Source organism: Danio aesculapii, chromosome 23, assembly GCF_903798145.1.
Source record: "Danio aesculapii chromosome 23, fDanAes4.1, whole genome shotgun sequence".
NCBI classification, from domain to species: Eukaryota; Metazoa; Chordata; class Actinopteri; order Cypriniformes; family Danionidae; genus Danio; species Danio aesculapii.
In genome coordinates this window covers 43,185,847-43,207,917 of record NC_079457.1, presented here as the reverse complement: position 1 = coordinate 43,207,917, position 22,071 = coordinate 43,185,847, and the positions used below count along the sequence as shown (strand labels likewise).

Sequence of the window (22,071 nt, the reverse complement as noted above, 5' to 3'; positions counted from 1 at the left end):
ACAGTCACCATCTCTCACTTTCAGGGCAGTAATCTGCATGCACACAGCACCATGTTAATCGTCACATGCATCACCATGGCAATGGAGCCATAATATGAAATCAGACACTACGTGACTGAATTGAAGGACAACAAAAAGAAACCGAATGTCATTAGATTGCCAACAAGTCATTATTCATAAATTCAGGATTGCAACTACAGCCTTGGGTCAAATGTGCTGTTAGCACCACGTTACGTCTTGCACCCATTCAAGAGCAGAAACGTTTGGACCAAGATAAGGATCCTCACATGGTATACATTTGAATTAAGAAATCCAGAATTCCCTTCCGACCGTGGGTTAACCGAGTGGGCTACACCTCCCTTCTATCGTCACACTGCCCTCCCCTCTCGGTGCCCCCAGCGCTTCCCAGTCTGTGGTTCACTCGTCTCTGTTTACCTCCACTAATCCCTCACATCGCCGTCTCTCTCACTCTCTCTCTCTTCCCCACATTCTCTCGATTGCTGTCTCTCCTCCCCTTTCATGCTCAGAGCTAGCGGCTTGCCACACGACCCACACTGCCTGCTACATGATCTCCTGGAAAACATAGATCCGTGTTTTTGTAGCTGCTTTTCGCTGCACGAGCCTTTGTAGATTGCAATCTAGGAGACAAGGAAAGATGCCTTCACGACAACCCTGACTCTAGTCATCTCCAGATTCACCCCTGTCCCCTTTCCTAGTATCTCACCCCCTGACCTTTACCCCATCCCCGTTCCTCTACCCTTCTCCAAACCTCCCTCTCTTAATCCCCCCCAAACTCCCCTTCACCTCGCACCCTCTTGACAATGTTCTCATGTGTTCGCTGGCTTCAGCCTTTCCTTGCCTTGCTGTCCTCTACCTTGTTAACTTGCGGGTACAACTGTCCATCCAGCTGCTTGTGTCCGGACCATCACACCGTGGACTGCACAGGTCAAGGGCTCACCCGTCTTCCAGACTCCATCCCTTTGGACGTGAGGAGACTCCTTCTGTCTAACAACTGGATTCCCTGGATCCCTTCTGATTTCCTGGTTCTCTACAGTGATTTGGTCTATCTGGATTTGAGGAATAACTCTTTAACAAGGCTGGAGCCTGGAACTCTGAGCACATCCTCCAGGCTGGTCTATCTGGACCTGGGGAGCAACAACTTAACTGAGATCCCCTCTGGAACCTTTGGGGAGTCCCGTAGTCTGATCAAGCTACGGCTGGGGAACAATCCATATTTGAACATGGTCAGCAAGGACGCCTTCTTGGGCCTCACCTCCTTACGAGAGCTCGAGCTTGAGAGTAATGCCCTCTCTGGCCTGGACGTTGGGGTGCTAAGCCAGTTGCCTTCCTTACGGATGATACGACTGGAAGGGAACCCCTGGGTATGCAATTGCAACTTTGCCAAACTCTTTTTGTGGCTTCTGGAGAATCAACACAAGCTCCCAAATGGTAAGCTGCTTAAATATTGCTTTTCCGATCTGCATGAAATAATTCCCTTTTCCCTCTTGAATGAATCATTTGAATGCTCACCGTTTGTGGTGGTTCACGTGTGGAACTTTCAAAAGATCAGTAACACCCAAGGGTGAGAAGTGTTAATCCATAAAACCTACTAGACCTCGACTTAGTCATACATGGTTGGGTTATAGATGCCCATATAGATGCCCATAACAGCCTATTGATCACTGAACTAGACTCGTCTCATTATTGAGTTAGGCTAATAATTGGTTAATGCCTTGAAATGAAAAACACAGAGAGTCAAATACACTGTAGGTGATCACTAGAATATGCAGAATATTTTGTGCATAATTCATGAAACATATGCCACACCACATGTTCCCTAATTTTTTCCTCACATCTTGTCCTCTTTGTTGACGTTAATTTGAGTGGCAACTAAAGGATGAAACTGAGGGAACTCTACTCTCTTCTATATCTACAGTATCTGTTGGTCATTAGGTCAGTTACCTATAGTTCAAGGTTAAGGTCAATTTAAGCTCCACATTAAAACCAAATATGGATGCAGGATTCCCACTAGTCCATATAAACACAGGTTACTTTTCACACAAACATGTGTCTCTTTTAAACACTGATGTAATAGTAAGTCGCATGCTATAAATATGTAAATATAAAAAAATATATTTATTTATACAAGGAACACGTGTAGTGGTGTTACAAATTCAGCTGTTTTTTAAATGTAGTACTAAAAGCAACATACTATATTATCTTTTTTGGTGTGAATCTTCCTGATTGGATTAAACTCATCATAATGGAATTATTTCATAGCTGTTATTTCTGTAGCTTTCTGTTATTTAAAGATGCGTTTTGTGCATAAATGTAAAACAATATGCCATGTTTTTATTTTTAGACGACCACTTCTTCATAATAAAGGTGGAATAACCTTGATGTTCAATCACAGCAAATGAAAGCATTTGTTATTCTGACCAATTGCCATTATCTGAAAAAACGAATCAAAATAGCTCCAAATGACAAAATTTGAGCTTGTTATCAGACTTTTATAGAATAAAACAAATATTAACATTTTACTCAAACCCATGCCGAAAATATCCAGTAAATCCAGAGAAACTGAGAATTTTCCATTGTTTAGAATAGAAATAATATGCTCGATATTATAATGATGGAAATCATGGAATATCCAACTACCAGGCAACTGAAAAGATGCTGAAATGACATCTGACTGTATAATTTTAAATTTGAACATCCGTAATGAACGTTAATTTTTTTAGATTAATAATATTAACCGTGCTTGCTGCTTGTTTCTTGTATCCAGGAAGACAAGGAAAGTTAGTTGAATTTGTAAATTGAACTTTTACCCAATCATAAATGTGTAGTTGGTATAGACCTTGCAGTAGTTAATGAACAACACAACAACACTTCACCTGTATTTATAGATTACTTACATGATAGAAGTTGGAACAGTGAACAGTAGTACATTGACTTAATACTAATGCAATGATATAATATAACTTGGATATAATGTACTTTGATATAGTTATAGAATACTACTTTTGACCCTACAGAAAAATCCATCTTAAACCAGCTTAGGCTGGTTGGCTGGTTTTAGCTAGTCAACCAGCCTGGTTTTAGAGGGGTTTTGGCCATTTCCAGGCTGGTTTCCAGCCATTTCCAGCCTGGTCTTTGTTGGTCAGGTTTTAAAATGACCAGCTAAAACCAGCTTGTTCAGCCTAGACAGGCTGGGAGCCCAGCCAAAACCAGCTATGTCCAGCTTAAACCAGGCTGGTCAAGCTGGTTTTAGCTGGATTTAGCTGGTCATTTTCCAGCCTGACCAGCTAAGACCAGGCTAGAAATGGCTGGAAACCAGCCTGGAAATGGCCAAAACCCCTCTAAAACCAGGCTGGTCAACCAGCCAACCAGCCTAAGCTGGTTTAAGCTGTATTTTTCAGCAGGGGATCCTTAAGATAATTATGTTGTTTTGGTTTAAACAACTAAATCAATTAAAAATAAATACCATTATAATTTAGATTTCTGAAAATGTTTTCGACTGTTTAAATTACATTTACACATTTGGTATGAAAGTGTCTGTGTGTATATATTTATTTATTTTTCAAAAATTTACATTGCAATCAGTGTATAGCTACATAATGCTACAAATTCTGCCAAAAAAACGGAACAGAAAGATGCACATTAGTTAAAATAATGCATGAAGAAAAACAGCTCAAAACGCCCCACAGTGTAAGCTTTGACTTGGGTAGTCCAACTACTTACTTGAGTACGGATGAACATGTTACATTCATTATTCAACCCAACACTGAATCTGATACTGATGATGGCACAATTTCAGTTGCCTGGTAATTGGAGATTCTATGATTTCCATCATTATAGTGTCTCAAGCATATTATTTCTTTACTAAACAATGGAAAATTCTCAGTTTCTCTGGATTTACTGGATAATTTAGGTTTGAGTAAAATGTTAATATTTGTTTTATTCTATGGTCTGATAACAAGCTCACATATTGTCATTTATGACAATTGGTCAGAATAACAAATGTTTTAATTTGCCATGATAGAAAATCAGGGTTATTCCACCTTTCTTATGAAGTTAAAAATGTGGTTGTCTAAACAAAAAAAAAACATGGCACATTTTTTTTTATTTATGCACAAAAAACATTCTAAATGACATTTTTATCTGAAATTTGGAAGAAATATCATCAGTATTTTTCACAATAAAATGAAAATTACACACAATAAAGCAATTACACATTTTTATTGCACACATGACTTAAAAAAAAAACCTCAAAGGTCAACAGAGCCTGGGAGGTTACCACGTCATACCTCATATCACAATTAAGCCACGCTTTTACCACAAACATACAGCAAACGTACGTTATATCAGTCAATCTCATGCAATCCAGTGCAATACACAAACTGAACAAAGAGAGACCTAATGAGATTCATGCATCCAGCTGTATTACACAACAAAGGCTTTGATTCATTTCACCGTGGCGAACATAAGAACATGGCAGCGTCCTCCTCTCGTTACACATATGTGGTGACAGCAGGCAAGACGACACTAGTCGGCTGACTGAGCTTGTGGCTGCTGTGAGAATTTTCTAAATGGGCAAAAGCATGTGTGCGCGTGTTGCTGATTTGTTCTCTTGGCTCGGAGGGATCCCTGACGCTCGAAAACATTAGATAGGCAAACGGCCACGTGACAGGCAAACTCGACAAAGAAAGCTGAGGTCACTGAATCCCCTGCATGAGGAAAACCCCTTCTGGATGGAGTGAGTCATGCACATTTACCGCCTCACACGGTTGATGATGATGTCAGCTGACTTTGACCAATGACATGAGCAAAAACGGTTGTGTATCAATGAGATTGGCATTTCTCTTTTGTCTTAGCATTTCCTCCAAACGGTGATGCAGAAACACAAGGGGTTTGGAGCGTGAATGTACTTTAATAAAAAGAGGGAAAGGTGGCTCTGTTGTGTCTGTCTGTCAGCGTGGCTGTATTACGTAGGCGATGTTCCGCTTTAAATCTGTCATCTGGTGGCCGCTGATCACACGGCTGAAAGGAGATTAAACCTCCCTCTGTGAAAATCAAAATACAAACCAACGAGGAAAATTTCACAAATGTTTCCTATAAAGAGAGAGAGAATGGGGAGGGAAATGAAGGCGTCCCATCTCGCATCTTATCCTGCTGTTATGTAATGGGAGTTTTCTGAGTCATAGCTGCAGCTCGGTGTTATTGCTGGATACAAAAAAAAAATGTCTAAATGATGCTTTTTCATGTTATTGTATGCTAGTATGGCATATTTCTGAGTACTGATATAGCATTATACAATATATATTTATTATGTTTTATTTATCTCCTCAGCTTAGAAGTCAAAATTGCTTGGAATGCGAAGACATTATATATTTGAGCAATACCACATGAGTAGTAGACAGTGCGATATGGCTGTATATTGGCAATGGTGGGAGGCGTGCTTTGGCTTGAGGCCGCAGGCAGAGTCCCTTAGTGCACCACCAGTGACGATATACAGCCATATCGCACAGCTGCGAGTGTAATTTTGCGTTGATATGGACAAGAGTTTGACAGCATAATCGTGTATATAATTTTTTTTTTTTAAACGCGGAGAGTTTCAAAAATTCTTTTGTACAAGGAACTACTTTCTTCCACTATTCATTCACATCTGCAGCTGACCGTTAAAACAGCAGAAACTGTTGCTGATTCACAAACGTCACTTTGGAGCTTGTATTTATTGATTCTTTTGCGTAATGTCTAAAGTGATCACAAAACAGGTGATTTTGCTCACATTTTAAGATTATATGGCTGAACAGCATGAAATGCCATCAGTCTACAGAGATTTCCCAGTATTTCTATGTTGCGATCGGGAGATCACAGTAAACCCCTAAAAAGCCAAGCCAAAGCCAACACTACTAGTTTACTGTGGTGTAAATACAGCACTACAAAATACAATAGAGGGAGAGATCGACTTAGAATGTCACTTACCTGTTCTATAATGATTTGTTCAGTTGTAGTCTGAAACTTACGCAGAGAAAATGCTGACCTTTTATCCCTCTACGGACTTATTATGTGGTCTCTGTTGCCATCTTATTGCGAAATGACAGCTGTCAATTTTTTTAGCTCTTCTCAATATGATGTCCACCGATGCCCTGAATCTCTGAAATTATAAATATTTAAAAATAGGCACTATCCTTATAAATAAAATGCATAGCTGCAATCTAAACAACTACATTCTTGCCTAAAGCCTCAAAAGTACATTGTTGTCCAAAACTCTAGTGAGCTTATTCCTCTGCTTGTCATGTGTACAAGGATGAAGAGGCTGTACGAGTGCTGTTATTGCAGAATATCGGCTATCAGCCAAGCAGATTCGAAAATCATATGTCCTATTGTAATTCTAATAAGCAGTGGTGGACAGAGTACTGAAAAATCATACTCCGGTTGAAGTACAGTACTATTTCTTGCCAAAAAATGTAGTGCAAGTAGAGTAAAAGTATTTGTTCTAAATGCTATTCAAAGTATGTGTAAAAAGTAGCCCTTCTAAAAGCATTCCAGTAGTAAATACTGAGTAAACTGAAAATCATTCCACCTTATACAGTACACTGCAATTTAAAAATGTATTTTCTTTGAAGGGTGTTCCTAAGTGTAAGTTAAATGACAGTATTTGCCATCCGTGCACTAAAAATTTAAAATGTGAGATGAGTTTATAAGCCGACAAAGGTTAATTAGGTTGATACATTTATATGCGGAGTAAAGTCAAAGTAACCTACAGTAAGTGCAAAATCTGGCTGTGAAGATACATTAATTCTTAGGTTTTGCACTTCAAAAACTGACAATCAAGCTACAGTATGCGTGTCTATCAGGTGGTTTATGTAATCATGTGTTTGAAAACGTAACGTTCTGTAGTGCATTTAGTTAATGTTTAAGGTTATTTTGTGATTTCAGTCATCATACAGCAGGCATCCTTCATCTTCTCATCAGTGACAGGATGTCTAAACAGTCAATCTGTTGTTGCGTGGAACAATTTTGAATCTTCTTTATGCTTCCACATATTAAATGTTTGCTATTTTTATAAAGTGTTGAGGTCAAGCTGGTGGAATTTTCTATATGATTTGTGTGATTTGATTGGAAAGGAATCACAGGACTGAATATTACTTATCCAATCCTTGTAGACAAGAGAAAATAAAGTAATACAGAGACATGATTCAAACTTTAAGTAAAAGTACATATTTTAAACTACTCAATTACAGTAATTTGAGTATTTGTAATTCATTAAGTCACGCTACTGCTAATGTGAAACAGAAACAACATGCAATATTTAAAATGTATGGAAAACTCAAATTCCACTATAATGTAGTCTTAATTTAGTCAGCCAAAAAGCCTGTAGTTTAAAAACCATAGAGTAGTTGTTGTACTTTTGGCACATTGTGACTACATTATAATACGAGATGTTTAATACAGAATCATTATAGACCCCAGAGAGTTTTGTTGTGGCTGGGTTTTCATATTTTTAACCTCATCTCAAACAGACGTGTCAAATCTCATGAGTATTCAGTGCAAACCAGGAAAACAGACTCATTCTACGTGTAACTCGATCATCAGAAAAGCACTTATGTGTAATGGCCCTGAGTGCTATTACACATGTTCTGATAGTGTACTGTATATAGCCTTGGGTTTTATGTGGGTTAATAAAGTCTGCTTGCTCATTTATTATACTTTGATGCTGGATATATGAGCATCAAATGGCATTTAAAGAGATGAACTTAATTAAATGAGAAATATGAACTCAATTTAAAATGTGTGAAATGATAAATCAATTAAACCGCTGAAAAATATCTGTAATTAACAGTAGATTAGCATTCAGAGGTTTGAACTAGTTAAGGATTGTAGAATGTCATTTATTCTTGTGATGGCCACTTTTCCAGTTTTCATATCCTTCTGTTTTGCTGCTCAAGAAACATTTCTTATTGTTATTATGAATGTTGAAAATGGTTTTGCTGCTTAAAATCCACATGAACTGGAAGCTGCAACCATTTTTTTCCATAATGTGACAGTTCAAAGAGAAACAAAATATTAAATGACATAACAGTAGGCGTGGCTTGTTTTTTCTACTGCGATGGTTATTGGATGTAGTAAAGTAGGAATTTCATTCTGAAAGATTGGGAAAGGGGTTTGGGAAGAGTTATTACAGTACAACCTAACAGACTCCTCCTCATCACCATTTCTTTTTGTTATCAAAACTGACAGTTGAAGCAGCGTTATTAAATATGTTAGTGAGGCCTAATTCCTAAGATATATGTAATCTGACAATTTAACTGAAAAACAAAAACAGGAAGTGCATTTTCAGATTTTAATGAAAGATTAGATAGCAAACTTTTTTGTTTTTAATGACATGCGCAGATGAATTGTTCACCACAAAACTAGCAATGTGAGCTAACGAAATCACAGTTAGTTTTGATTGCATGGGGACTTTATTTTTTTACGGACAGTTGAAATGCAGTATTTTCAGGATTCTGAACAAATTTAAAGAGTGTTTATTTAAAATCAAAATGATTTTTAATGATGTAAATGTCTTTACTGTCACACTTGATCAATTTAATGCATATTTGCTGAACAAAAGTATTCATTCATCTTTTAAACCTTTAGCTAAACTTTTTAACGCTTGTATATACATGGGTCAAAGATAGGGCATCCATCAAATTTAATTAGCAAAATAAAATTTATACACAAAGAAAGCCTACTAATGCAAGTAAAGTGTCATGTCAAATGTTTCAAATAAAAACGGTTGGTAAAAATTAAATGTCCACAAATGGGTGAAATAATGGCAACATACTCATTCTGACCTGTACTTGTTAAAATACTTGTGCTTTTTGTACTGCCTTTTTGGGAAGACCAGTGAGGAGTCCGTTACAATCCACTCTGCTGGTGATAAAAGCATGAACAAGTTTCTCTAAGACTGGAAACAAAGTACTTAAATTCTTGCAATGTTTTTGAGATGATAGTATGCTGATTTAGTTAGTTTTGACATGACTACTGAAACTTATAGCTGACTCCAGAATAACACTAAGATTCTTGAGCATATGTTTTGTTGTTTGACCCTTAGAGCCAAGGTACGCATTCACCTTGAGAACCTCATCTCTGTTCCTAAATGCAATGACTTCAGTTTTTTCTTTGTACTGTAAGTAATTGGCACATCCCATAATGCTACTAATGCAAGTAAAATGTCATGTCGAATGTTTCAAATAAAAACTGTTAGTAAAATGTAAATGTCCACAAATGGGTGAAATAATGTCAACATACTTATTCTGCCCTGTACTTGTTAAAATATATAAAAGATTAAGTGATCATACTAAAATTCAGCATATTTTGAAATTAAAAAGCTTTTAAAATGAAACGTTTATTAGGGGGAGGCGAAAAGGTCTTTTGGGGGATTAGAAACTATTGCTTTAGTGTGTGTGTGTGTGGGGGGGGGGTACATTTAACTTTTGAACTTTTTTAATTTACTGAAATAAAAAACAGTAAAGCTATTATACTTTTATTGTTTTGATGCTTGAAAACCTCTTTTCTTCTAAATGCAGTAAATCAACCCATACCTTTTATGCAGCACGGCCTCAATCTATCATCATATGATGTGTGATATGCTAATTAGTAAAGGTGTTGAGACTTCTAAAATGACTGAATATGAAATCAAACTCAGATAATGTGCATGATTTTGTGCAACCGAGTCTGCTTGTGACATTAAGGAACTGACATGTGAGCTGGTTCGGAAACTCATACAAGGCCGGTAACTGAACACTGGTCATTAGAGACTAAACTGAATGTTCCACGTACACTTCATTAAAAGATTCACCATGTTCTGTTAAAGCTGTCATATAATAAAAATCACTTTTTTTCATTATAAATATTTTTCAGATACCGTAGTCATTCAGAACTTCCTCCCTAGACCAAAAACTAGTCTTTGTACTTTGTATGTCCTCATTGATTTTAATAAATAAAAAAACTAAACAATGTCTAAATACTGCTATGTGACATTTTGAACAGTAAACAAGCTTAAAAAAAACATGCAGAAGTACACTTTCATACGCTTTCAACCTCAAAAAATGTGCATTTAAGGACAGAAGCAAAGCGCAGCATGTAATATTAAAGAACTACTGTTACACCTGCTGGAATAAAATGTAATCGGCGACAGGAAACATTTATTATTTTTAATCATGTTCAAAAAAAGGATTATTTCACCACCCTATGTGAACCGGAGAGGAGGATATATATATAGAGAAACTAAACTGGTCTATGTCAGACCTTTTCTGTTGCTTTCCAAAACCTTCAACCTCTCCTTTTTGATGTGCTATCACCCCTCACTAAACACCATTACCTCTTTAAAGAAGCAGCTCTTTTGCCATCACTTAATTACCTCACACTTTTATGTACAGTAGAAAAACAAACTATCATTTTGTACAAAATCAGGCCATAATGTATTTTGATTCAAGTTTGTTTGAGGAATTTAAAATCACTGGCCATAGAGAATTTTATAGAAAAATTTACTTCGGCTGGTAAACACCTTTGATACGCTCCCATTGATCAATGGTGGTTGTTTAATAGCTTCAGTAGGTGTGTAGCTTTGTAAATCTTTTCTGGTTCTGTAGATCAATCCACAGATGTCTGTGCGTAAAAACATAAACAGATATTTTTGTGTGTTTGATTTAAGCTGCTTGATTTAAACTGTATCTATTTGAATCTTACTGTATAAAGTGCTTTATATATACTGTAAATGTGTCTTCACTGCAGTGCCGAATTACAGAGCTTGTGCAAACATCCACATCATTATCTTTATTGGATGCTTTCTTAACTGTTGTTTTCTCACCACTACAGGTTTACTCGTATGTTTAATTTGTTATTGTGATTAAACATGCTGTGAATTATTTACATGTACATATTAATCTAAACTCTGCCCTCAGCACTAATGTAACCCTGATGTGCCACATGCCCTTTAATAGCAAGCAAGATGTTTACAGCTTGATTACATAATTGCTTTGTTTAGAATGAGGAGGATGTTTTAAGCTGTGAACCTTTCTGGATGACTTGCCTGATTACCCTAACTTCCCTAATTAACCTAATTAACCTAGTAAAGCCTTTAAATAGCACTTTTAAGCTGAATACTAGTATCTTGAAAAATATTTAGTAAAATATTATGTACTTTCCTCATAGCAAAGATAAATGAAATCAGTTACTAGAAGTTCGTTATTAAAACTATTATGTTTAGAAATGTGTTGAAAAAAGTCTTCTTTTCATTAAACAGAAATTGAGTGGAAAAATACACAGGGGGGATAATAATTCAGGTGGGCTAATAATTCTGTCTTCAACTGTGTATATACCATCCTTATATATTTTTTTATTTAGAGTATTAAAGTCATTAAAGTATTAGACTAGGGTCAACACAATATTGCGAAGACATTTTCATTGAAGCATTTAGTTACTTAATACAGTGAGTAAAACTGTTGTCCACTGTTAAGTTGACTTATCTAAGGCTAGGGTATACCCACTTTTTAGGTAAAGTAAGCTAATCACCTTTAAACGCAATAAGTTTTACTCACTTTACTCACTCAACTAATCGCTTTATTTAAATCAGAGGGAAATAATAGGTGAATAATAATGGTGTATAAGCTACTAACCCTTATTTAAAGCCTAAAATTACACTGAACTATAAACATATCCCTCAAATCTGATTGGCTGTAGCCGCAGGATGGGTTTACTCATTTTAGTAAACTAATCACTTTAAAAACAATGAGTTTTACTGACTTTTTAAAGTAATTTAATCATTTTTACAGTGTTCCTGGATTAGCATTCCTGTTCAAAAACTTTACTTGGCATCGTACCTACACTTAACCCTAACCTCTTAAATCAGAGGGAAATAATAGGTGATTAATAATGGTGTATAAACTCCTAATCCTTATTTAAAGCCTAAAGTTCAACTGAACTATAAACATATCCCTCAAATCTGATTGGCTGTTGCTCCAGAATGAACAAAGATATTGATCCAGCAACACGTTCTACTGTACTTGGTGTAATCGTGTTTAGAATAAGTTGGAGGAATATAATATTTTTTCTTCTGCAGAAAGTTGTTTTATTTCGGCTAGAATAAAAGCAGTTTTACATTTAAAAAAAAAAAACATTTTGAGGTCAATATTTTTTGCCTCCTTAAGCAATATATTTTTTTCAAATGTCTCTTCAGAACAAACCATCATTGAACAATGACTTGCCTAATAACCATAACTTGTCTAATTAACATAGTTAAGCCTTTAAATTGCACTTTAAGCTGAATACTAGTATCTATAAACAGTATTCTTCAAATCTGATTTTGCTCCAGGATGAACAAAGATTTTGATCCAGGAACTTGTTTTACTGTATACTTGGTAAAATCTGGTTAATAATTAGTTGATAGAAGAACAAGTTACTTAATAGGAAATCTACAGAGTGAGCATCAAGTGTTAACAGATACTTATAGTCAACGGAATGTGAAAAAAGTGTGTGTTTTTCTCTTTTTTTAGGGTTGGAGGGTATGGAGTGCTCTCTTCCAGTAGACGGGCAGCAGGTGTCCCTCAGCGATCTTTCTGAGGACAGTTTCCGGGAGTGCCGGGGACTGCTGACTCTTACTGATTATCTCATAGTGATTTTTTCTGGGATTTGTATTTCAGTGGCAGCCATTATCGCCAGTTTCTTTCTGGCCTCCACCATCCACTGTTTCCAGCGGCTCAAATCCAAAAGGACAGATGAAGAGGAGGCAGAGGACTGAGGACGGACACAATGGAAGTTACAAATTTCCCATAATGCACCATTCAGTGGAAGCCAAGGGTTGGGATAAAGAGGTGAACAACTTTATTTCCATGACTAAAGAGCCCTGAATTAGGCCCCTGTGCGACTATTCGGATTTAAAACCTTCGCTGTGAAGCATCATGTGGTTTTTTTTATACTTGAACATCGATGATTGAATTGAGCCTTAAGACTAAAACTGTTCCTGAAAATGCAGTTCATGAAACCACTATCCCATGTATTCAGCATTATATTTTGACATCAATTAGCAACAATGGTCTTTTTATGGAAATGAGTTGATTAGTATTTTCTACATGATTTATTTTTTTGGTATTGTGTACATGAATCTTGCTCCGTTGTAGTAAGGTTTAGCTAATTGCACTTTAAAGTACATAGATGATGTATTGCACACAATCCCAGTGAGCCATAATGTAAGCCAGTTTTTCATAAACCGCAATGGCACTTATCACCAAAGAACTAACATGAGCATATTTGTGACGTACGTGTTTCTCAAGAGAAGGGTTCAGACGCCAGTCAATTCAATTCTATTATAAATACATGTTTTGTTGTTGTTGGTGATCTACGATGACTTTCATGCAGACTTTCAATATAGAAAACTGTAGATGAAGATGGGTCGCAGTTATCGTGATACTCAAACAAGGTCATTTAAAAGCTGAATTAAAAGGGAACGTTTTGTCCATTTTATGTCAACTTTGTCTCGTTATATTCTTTCCTTTTTTATTTTATAAAATGACAAAATAATAAAAATTGACGCCAAATTGTTTAAAATGATCTAGTAATGCCTTGATCATTATTTTTTAATATATATTCTTTGCAAACATATGTGCTTTTCACATTGCGCACAAGTTTGTCCACTTTTTGACAAAAATGTAAACAACTTAAATGCTTAAAGGGGTGGTCCAGAGTGTATTTTTAAGGCTTGGTTGTGTTTAAAAGATGCAAAGCAATGTGCGTTCATGCTTCATATGTATAAAAATCACATTATTTTTTTTTAAATATATCTTACTTTAATATACTGCTACTCAGCTAACATGAAAACGACTGTCATATTTCCTAGTTCCTCCAAAAGTCCGCCCTCAAGAGGCTCTGATTGGTCAGCTAACATAATGTGCTGTAATTCACAAATTGGCTCCACATTACCAGGAAAGGCGTCATACACCTACAAGCAAGCGCTTTGTCTTTGCTCTATAAATACTGTCATTCGGAATAGCTGTTAGCTGTATCAGTTGAGGCCTGAATCAGACAGAAAATAGGAAGGACACAGCTGAACCTCACGCCTGCTCTTTAAATAAAATCTGACAAGTGTCCTTCACATATATTCGGAATAAGCATGTGTAAGTAGTATAAAATGTTCACATATGTTTTGCAAGATTGTTATTTGAGATGCAGAACTCACAGACAGTGGTCACATAGAGAGACACTGCAGCGCTGCTGAAGATTGTTGCTGTTTACAGCAGTTTGACGTATAAATATGAGTTTGTAGCTAAATTGTTAAACCATACCTAACAGCATTTCCCATTGTTTACGTCCTTGCTACAACATACTGTTAACGCTAGACATGCTATGCATGTAATAGATCAATTTTAACAACGAAAAAAGTTTACAGGTTGTGGCTCACAATCCACAGCTTCATCTATTATGGTTGGAGCTGCTCCTTCTTTGAGGAGTTTTTAGCTGAATCCAGCACTGAAATGGGGGAAATTTTGGAAGTTCTCCTTTGTCAAATGTTAGCTATATCTTTTATTAGAATTATCTGGAACATAATTAAAATTAAACTGTAAGCACTTCTCTCTTTGTGTGGTCCTTTGGAAGTCCAAATACAGAAACTGAACAAGTTCTATGAAAACAGCAGCGTTTGGACGGCATTTTAGCTTTCTCTGCTATAACATTACAGCACCTCTGGCCACGCCCCTTTGCTGGTCATCGTGTATGCGCATGGTGAATGCTCGTAACCTGTGATCTCACTAACCCAGATGTATTTTTTTGTTGTGCCCAATCTTTGTTCGCTGTAGGCTTTGCTAAGCTTACTCTGTAAAAGTCAATGTCTCCCTTTGCATTGAACATTGAGCATATTACATTCAGAGATGATGTTTCACAGCTACATTACACAACAACTAAAGTTTAAAATATGATATTGTAGTGATTAGTCAACCACCCCTTTAAATTATTATATTATATTATATTATATTATATTATATTATATTATATTATATTATATTATATTATATTATATTATATTATTATATTATATTATTATATTATATTATATTATATTATATTATATTATATTATATTATATTATATTATTATATTATATTATATTATATTATATATATATTATATTATATATTATATTATTATTATATTATATTATATTATATTATTATATTATATTATATTATATTATATTATTATTATTATTATTATTATATTATATTATATTATATTATATTATATTATATTATATTATATTATATTATTATATTATATTATATTATTATATTATATTATATTATATTATAATATTATATTATATTATATTATTATATTATATTATATTATATTATATTATTATATTATATTATATTATATTATATTTTATTTTATTTTATTTTATTTTATTTTATTTTATTTTATTTTATTTTATTTTATTTTATTTTATTTTATTTTATTTTATTTTATTTTATCTTATTTTATTTTATTTTATTTTATCTGAAAAAGATAACTGTTCACAGTGTTTTGGGCAATGCTTTCTGCCAGTGTCTTGTGAAAATAACATCAAGTTCCTGCAGGTGCAAGCAATGACATGCTGTATCACTCCTTATTTCCTTTGACCCGGAAAGCCCTGAAAGCTCTCAAAGTGCAAAACAAACAATAGAGCAAATGCGCTGCTTTTATATAATCTCATTTTGCTTCTGCTACACATAGAATTTCATCTCTTCAGGTTGATGCTGGAGGACATTTTTGTTTCAATGAAAGCTTCTAAAATCGAGCTTACGATACGCTGTGGATGAGAGATACCCATGACTGAGCAACAGTGACGTTTGAGTTTTACTCGGACTGAGTAATTAAGCCGACGACACAGACTCTCTCAGAGGAGGGCAGGCACACTAGGCTTATTCCTGCTCGTTTTGCCCACTCATTTTCTAGGCGAAAAGTTGAATGAGACAGAGAAAAGAATTTGTTGAAATGAGGCTACGGTCCTCCAGCATCCAGATCTGGTTGTTGCCATGGTTACATGTCCGTGGGCCAGTTGTGTTGAATTCAGACACAGCCACTGAGGACGGCTTTTGAATATTTGACTAATCAAACCTCCTCCGGTCCCTTGACATCTCTCACTTAGTCTAAAACCAACTTTTCTCTAATCAAAACTGACTTGATCTATAACAATGTTTCCTTATTATTTAAAGGGATAGTTCACCCCAAAATTGGCTCACCATTTACTCACCATGTGGACACAATATATATTGATTCATTCATTTTCCTTCAGCTTAGTCCTATATTTATTAGGAGTCACCACAGTGGAATGAACTGCCAAATAACAAGTGTATATCTAATTTAGAGCAGTGTTTCCCAATCCTGTTCCTAGAGGTACAACAACAGTATATATTTTTTATGTCCCCCTTATATGAACCATTCATTTCAGGCTTTTGGGTTTTTTCTAATGTTCTGGGGCCTCATGTACGAAGATTTGCGTTAAAATCATACTAAAACATTGCGTACGCACAAACCTGTAAATGGGCGTACACAATAAAAAATTCAGATGTATGAAACACTGTACGCAGAATCCCACGCATATTCTCTTTGTACATCCAATTTAACGAGAAACTGAGCGCACATGCACGAGCGCAAAACCACTGCCTCCTGCCTCCTCCCCCTAATAAATATGGTAATGAGTCTCCTTTGGCAAAACCAAATGAAAAAATGATGGCAAAAGCAAGCAAATAGAGAAACTATGAACAGAATGTGAATTGGAGGTGCTCCTATCGGAGGTAGACCAGAGAAAAAACAGTGTTATTTACAAGTTTGTCATTGGAATGAGCTAGTTGAGTGATTTCCGCCCGTTTGATTGACATACAAAGCTGAAGAGAGTGGTTGTAAGCAGTGCGTGTGGCATAGCTTGGAAAGCGCATGGCATCATGTTTTGACACTATCATTCATGAACCCGGTTCGAATTCAGCGTCTAATGAACTTCTTCTTTTCCACATTACATATCAGATTTTGCCTACTCTTCATCACGAGGAAGACAAGTAGGAATCATTAATAAGTGTGTGTGTGTTATGTTAAGCGCATTTGAGCATCACATATTATTTGCACATTTATTGAATGGAAAGTTTCCGATTCATGTAGCCTATGCAAATTCATCTTCAGATGGCACCTTTATAGCAATGTGTGTGCAGTAGATTGCTCCGATTACATTGGGAAAACCGGCGATCGCTGCAAATTGCGCTTTAATGTTTGGCTGGTCAACTGTATGGTATGGAAACCTTATATACCTGTTAGACATGCGGATGATCCCGTCCCATACAGCTGCCATTGCACGGCTCAAAGATACTTTGTTGTGTGCAATTTAACACAATTGCTTCTAGGAGTCGCCAATGGAAAAAAACAAACACACACAAGAAATGCACGTACGCCAGACATGTAGTTGGCGTAGACCAACTCACATTCTCACGTTCATTTCATCATTAGTAAATCCAAATGTGAGCGTGAAACCTGGCGTACGCAAAGTATTTGTGCGTACGCAGCATTGATACATGAGGCCTCTGATGATTTGATTCAGGTGTCTTTGAAACAACGCAATTTCACGGCAATTTGTACATTTTTGATTTAGTGGCTAAAGCTGCGGTCACACTGGGCTTTTCCTCCCATAGACTTTCATTCACACGCACGCAAATGCGTCAGACCGGAAACGCAGGGTCATGCGTCAAGTTTCGCAGGTTGCTGCAGTGCAAAGTTCAAGCTTGGTGAACTCTGACCTGCGAAATCGCATCACTTGACTGCGTGAGACCAATCAAGGATCAAAACATGACCTCTCTGGACAGAAATTTAAAGCATGGAGCAATCGCTCGCTTTTTTTAATGTCTAATCATCTTGTTTAATCCCGCCCCTTTTCGCAGCGCAGTACGACAGAATTTCGCACACACAAAGCCCGGTGTGACCGCAGCTTAATTCTTATGAATTTGTAGGATCTAATCAGTACAATTTGCTCATCACCCAATGACTGTTGAGTTTAGGGGTGGGGTTTGGTGCCACGCCTCCTTTTTAAAATCGTACATTTTTGTACGACTGAATTAGCCACTAAACTGATAAAACGTAAAATACTTGCGTTTTCTCATGAGATCAGGCTAGTTTGAATAGGAAGTGGTTGAAAATGTATACTGTTGATGTGCCTTCAGGAACAGGGTTGGGAAAGTATTCAATATTTAGAGTATTCATATTTAGAGTATTCAAACTAGTCCTTGACTTAGTATAAAAAATACTATGGAAGTCAATGGCTAGTTTCGAATCTACTGAGGTCTACTCTATCACAGACGATTGCCTTCTTTTAATTCATTGCAAAATAAACTCAAAATGCTCAGCCAAAACAGATTTGAAAATGTTAAACCAAGAAAACGATAAATATAACAATAATATTGCAGAGACCGTTATAAAAGTAGTTCTACATTTCAAGAATTAGGAACTTTAAACATGTTCGAGCTGATAACTGCTAAATTGTTTGAAACCCTTGTTTTTAGAAACATCGGTGGCCAATAATTGAACTGCAGCCAGCAACTAACTGCTTGTGCTTGTCCTCACTCACTCATACAAGAGACCGAATGTTAATTATTTAGCTCATGGCCCCAATATATTATTTTTCAATTTTTGACTAGAAGTAAAATAAATAATGAATACCTTTGCTGCAATATACTGATGCTGAATGTTCTGACTGAAATCATCTGCACTTCATATAGACTATCCATGAAATCCAGATAGTTCTTGATGATGTACGTCTCAGCACTGTCAGTAACTCATGTGCTGCACGTTTCTTTGTCAATAACAAAATAAAATGCAATCATTTTGGTGAGAAAACAGCAGTTAAGAAACTATCTGATAATAGTAATATGGTTAAAGTTGCATAAGCTCAGCCATTCACCAGCATCCTTTTTAACAAATTTTGTCATTACAATTGACATTGACATTACATATAGATTGATAATGACATATATTTGAGATTTAGATCTGGGTATAGTCCCTTTATTAATCTGGGGTCACCACAGCGGAATGAACTTATCCAGCATATGTTTTACGCAGCGGATGCCCTTCCAGCTGCAACCCATCACTGGGAAACACCCATACACAGTCATTCACACACATACACTACAGACAATTTAGCTCATTAAATTCACCTGTACCACATGTACCACAAACGTGAGGAGAACTTGCAAACTCCACACAGAAATGCCAACTGACCCAGCTGAGGCTCAAACCAGCGACCTTCTTGCTGTGAGGCGACAGCGCTACCTACTGCGCCACCGCATCGCCACTTTACAAATATACTGTATATTCAGTTTAATTTGGATGGCCATTCTCTAAAGGAAAAACAACATGACATAACGCATTACATCATCAGAGTTTTACTAATTCATAGAAACACTGATACTCTGTAAAAGACTGAAACAACATCCTCTCACGTCAGGTATGAAGGCGAGTAAAGCCTACAGGTCAAAGGCTGCTACAGTTTGTCATGAAAATGAAGGCACGTGTCGGGTATGAAGGTATGTGTCAAGCTCTGTTTACTTGGAGAGAGGCCAAGATACTTTTACATTCAGGACAAACGAAACTGATCCTCCAACTGTCCACTCATTATCCAACGGTGGACTATGACCTGAGAAGGAAACCTAGATCCCTGAAAACAAGAGCAGCATGACCCTGCATCCTGATCCTCTCTACTGTTTCTGACACCGATGCTGCTTAGTTTACAGCGCTGAGTGTGATTACAGCAAGAATAACCTGCCCTGGTAGTATGAGGTAAAATAGCGGGAAATGTGTTGTATAGAAGTGCATTGTATTAAGTATTTGCTATATATTGATGTTGGGAGCAGTGGATTATAATCATTACAATCATACCAGGTAACTCATAATGATCAAACTCTTTTGACTATATTTAAATTAAATTTGTATGTAAGTTATTTAATGTATTTTAGGAAATTCTTTTAATATGACTAATTATTGTTTTTAATAATTTTGTATAATATTAACAACAAAGACAGGTTGCCTTTATGCATTTTTTAGTAATATTATTAATCTTAAATTGTTGATTTTTTAAAAATATAATTTCAAATGTACAATATGTTTAAAAAATGATAAATATTGCTTATAATGCATACACTTTAATGTATGTTAATCAATAATATTTGTATATTTTATTCAGAAATAATTGTATTTATTATTTTTGTGTCTGTATTTAAGCACGCACACAAGTTTGACCAACATTATCTAATATACAATATATTAATTATTATATTAACATATTATTTGTGTAGTAAAATTCTCTTTTAACACACATTTATATATTGCTATCTTTTAACTTATTGGTCATATGTCCTTTACCTTTGCGTTATATTTTTAAAAACTTTAAATTTTATTTATCTTATTATTAATCTCCTTTATTTAGCTAGGAAGTCACAATGAGACCGTACTGTCTCTTCTTCCAGTGAGATCTGGTCAAGACGGCAGACAGCACATAAAGTTTGACATAAAAATCACAAAAACAAATATCACAACATTACAAAATCACCATTCGTAAAAAGGTCAGATCATAAACCAAAGATCCCTTGTGTATAAATTTGAGTGTTTAAGTTGACTACCCATTAGTTGTGTTGGTGGCTGTTTCTGCCCCATTGACTTCCATTTTAACCACATTTTTGATTGCAAAGCCATGGCACCAAATAATCTTGCATTCTTGATTGTTGGTGTTCATCCATGTTGGAAAGAGTTAAAACTTTTCATTTTTAATGTTGATCATCGGTTGGCAGCATTCACCCTTTAGATCAGGGGTGTCCAAACTCGGTCCTGGAGGGCCGGTGTCCTGCAGATTTTAGCTCCAACTTGCCTCAACACACCTGCACGGATGTTTCTAGAAAGCCTAGTAAGTGCTTGATTAGCTAGCCCAGGTGTGTCTGATTGGGGTTGGAACTAAACTTTGCAGGACACCAGCCCTCCAGGACCGAGCTTGGACATGCCTGCTTTAGATAGACCTGTGCAAAAATGTTTCTGGCTTTTATATGGAGTTCTGTAAAGTAAAACAGCAGATTATAGTGTGCACGTATATAAATACACTTACTATGTTCTGAGAAATGAGCTGCTAATTTTTTTATTTTCTCAAACATATCAAAATATGTACACAAAGGTCTCTCTCACACACTCGCACACACTCACACACACTATACTCCATACACTGTAAAAAAATGTTGGGTTCCACATAATTTATTTGTGTTGGGACTATATGAAGGAATTAAGTTAACTTATTAGTTTTTACAAATTTAAATGGATTGAACATAAAACAATTAAGTTGTGGCTAAAAAAATCTTAAGAATTGTGATGTTTTAGCTCATTTTAAGTAAGTAGTTTAAACAAACTGCAAAACAATTTAAGTGTAGCACCATTTTTTTCTTTAGAAACTAAGCTTTTTTTACGCTGCAACTAATGATCAACAGTTAAAATGAGTAAATGTACCTCTTCCCAACAGGGAACAATCAAGAATGCATATTTATATGCTGTCATAGCTTTGCTATCAAGAAATGTCATTACAATGGAAGTAACTGGGGCAAAAACAGCCACCAACATAACGAAACGGTAGTCAATTTGCCCAGCTTGTGTTTTTGAAATATTTTTTTAAAAATTTCTAAAAACGTGTCAAAATAAGATTTGTCGCCGAATATCATTCCAATTTCTGAAACACGGAGAAAGATTTGACCGAATTAAGACTCAAAATTAGCCTAGAGTGAATGAAAACATCCACAACAGCACATAAGGGATATATTACCTGATACATTTATTTGGAACAAAAAGAAAATAACACTGAAAAAATTATATCTGCCGTTTGTTCAAACTACCTGTATAAAATGTAAGGAGACTGGTCTTGCTAGATTCCTTGGATCATTCGGAGAACATTGATATAATTTATTGCCTAATTGACACAACTTTCTGTCCACCATCTTGAATTAGTTTGAAAATTAGTTGTTTTGAACTCTAGTTCTATAG

At 35.8% G+C, this 22,071-nt stretch overlaps 1 protein-coding gene across 1 annotated transcript; it reads left to right on the top strand.

Annotated features, from left to right (window-relative positions):
- Positions 1-331: 331 nt before the first annotated feature.
- On the top strand, positions 332-13,587 carry lrrc38a (leucine rich repeat containing 38a). The gene is made up of 2 exons (XM_056449433.1): positions 332-1,449; positions 12,543-13,587. The coding sequence occupies exons 1-2, from the start codon at positions 822-824 to the stop codon at positions 12,785-12,787; spliced, it is 873 nt and encodes a 290-aa protein (XP_056305408.1). The 5' UTR covers positions 332-821; the 3' UTR covers positions 12,788-13,587.
- The last annotated feature ends 8,484 nt before the right edge of the window (positions 13,588-22,071 follow it).

What these genes read in the sequence shown, in the direction of transcription:
- lrrc38a (XM_056449433.1), top strand. Translation starts at nt 822, where the DNA reads ATGTTCTCATGTGTTCGCTGGCTTCAGCCTTTCCTTGCCTTGCTGTCC. An exon ending in TCAACACAAGCTCCCAAATG is followed by an intron (nt 1,450 to 12,542) that starts GTAAGCTGCTTA and finishes CTCTTTTTTTAG; the next exon opens with GGTTGGAGGGTATGGAGTGC.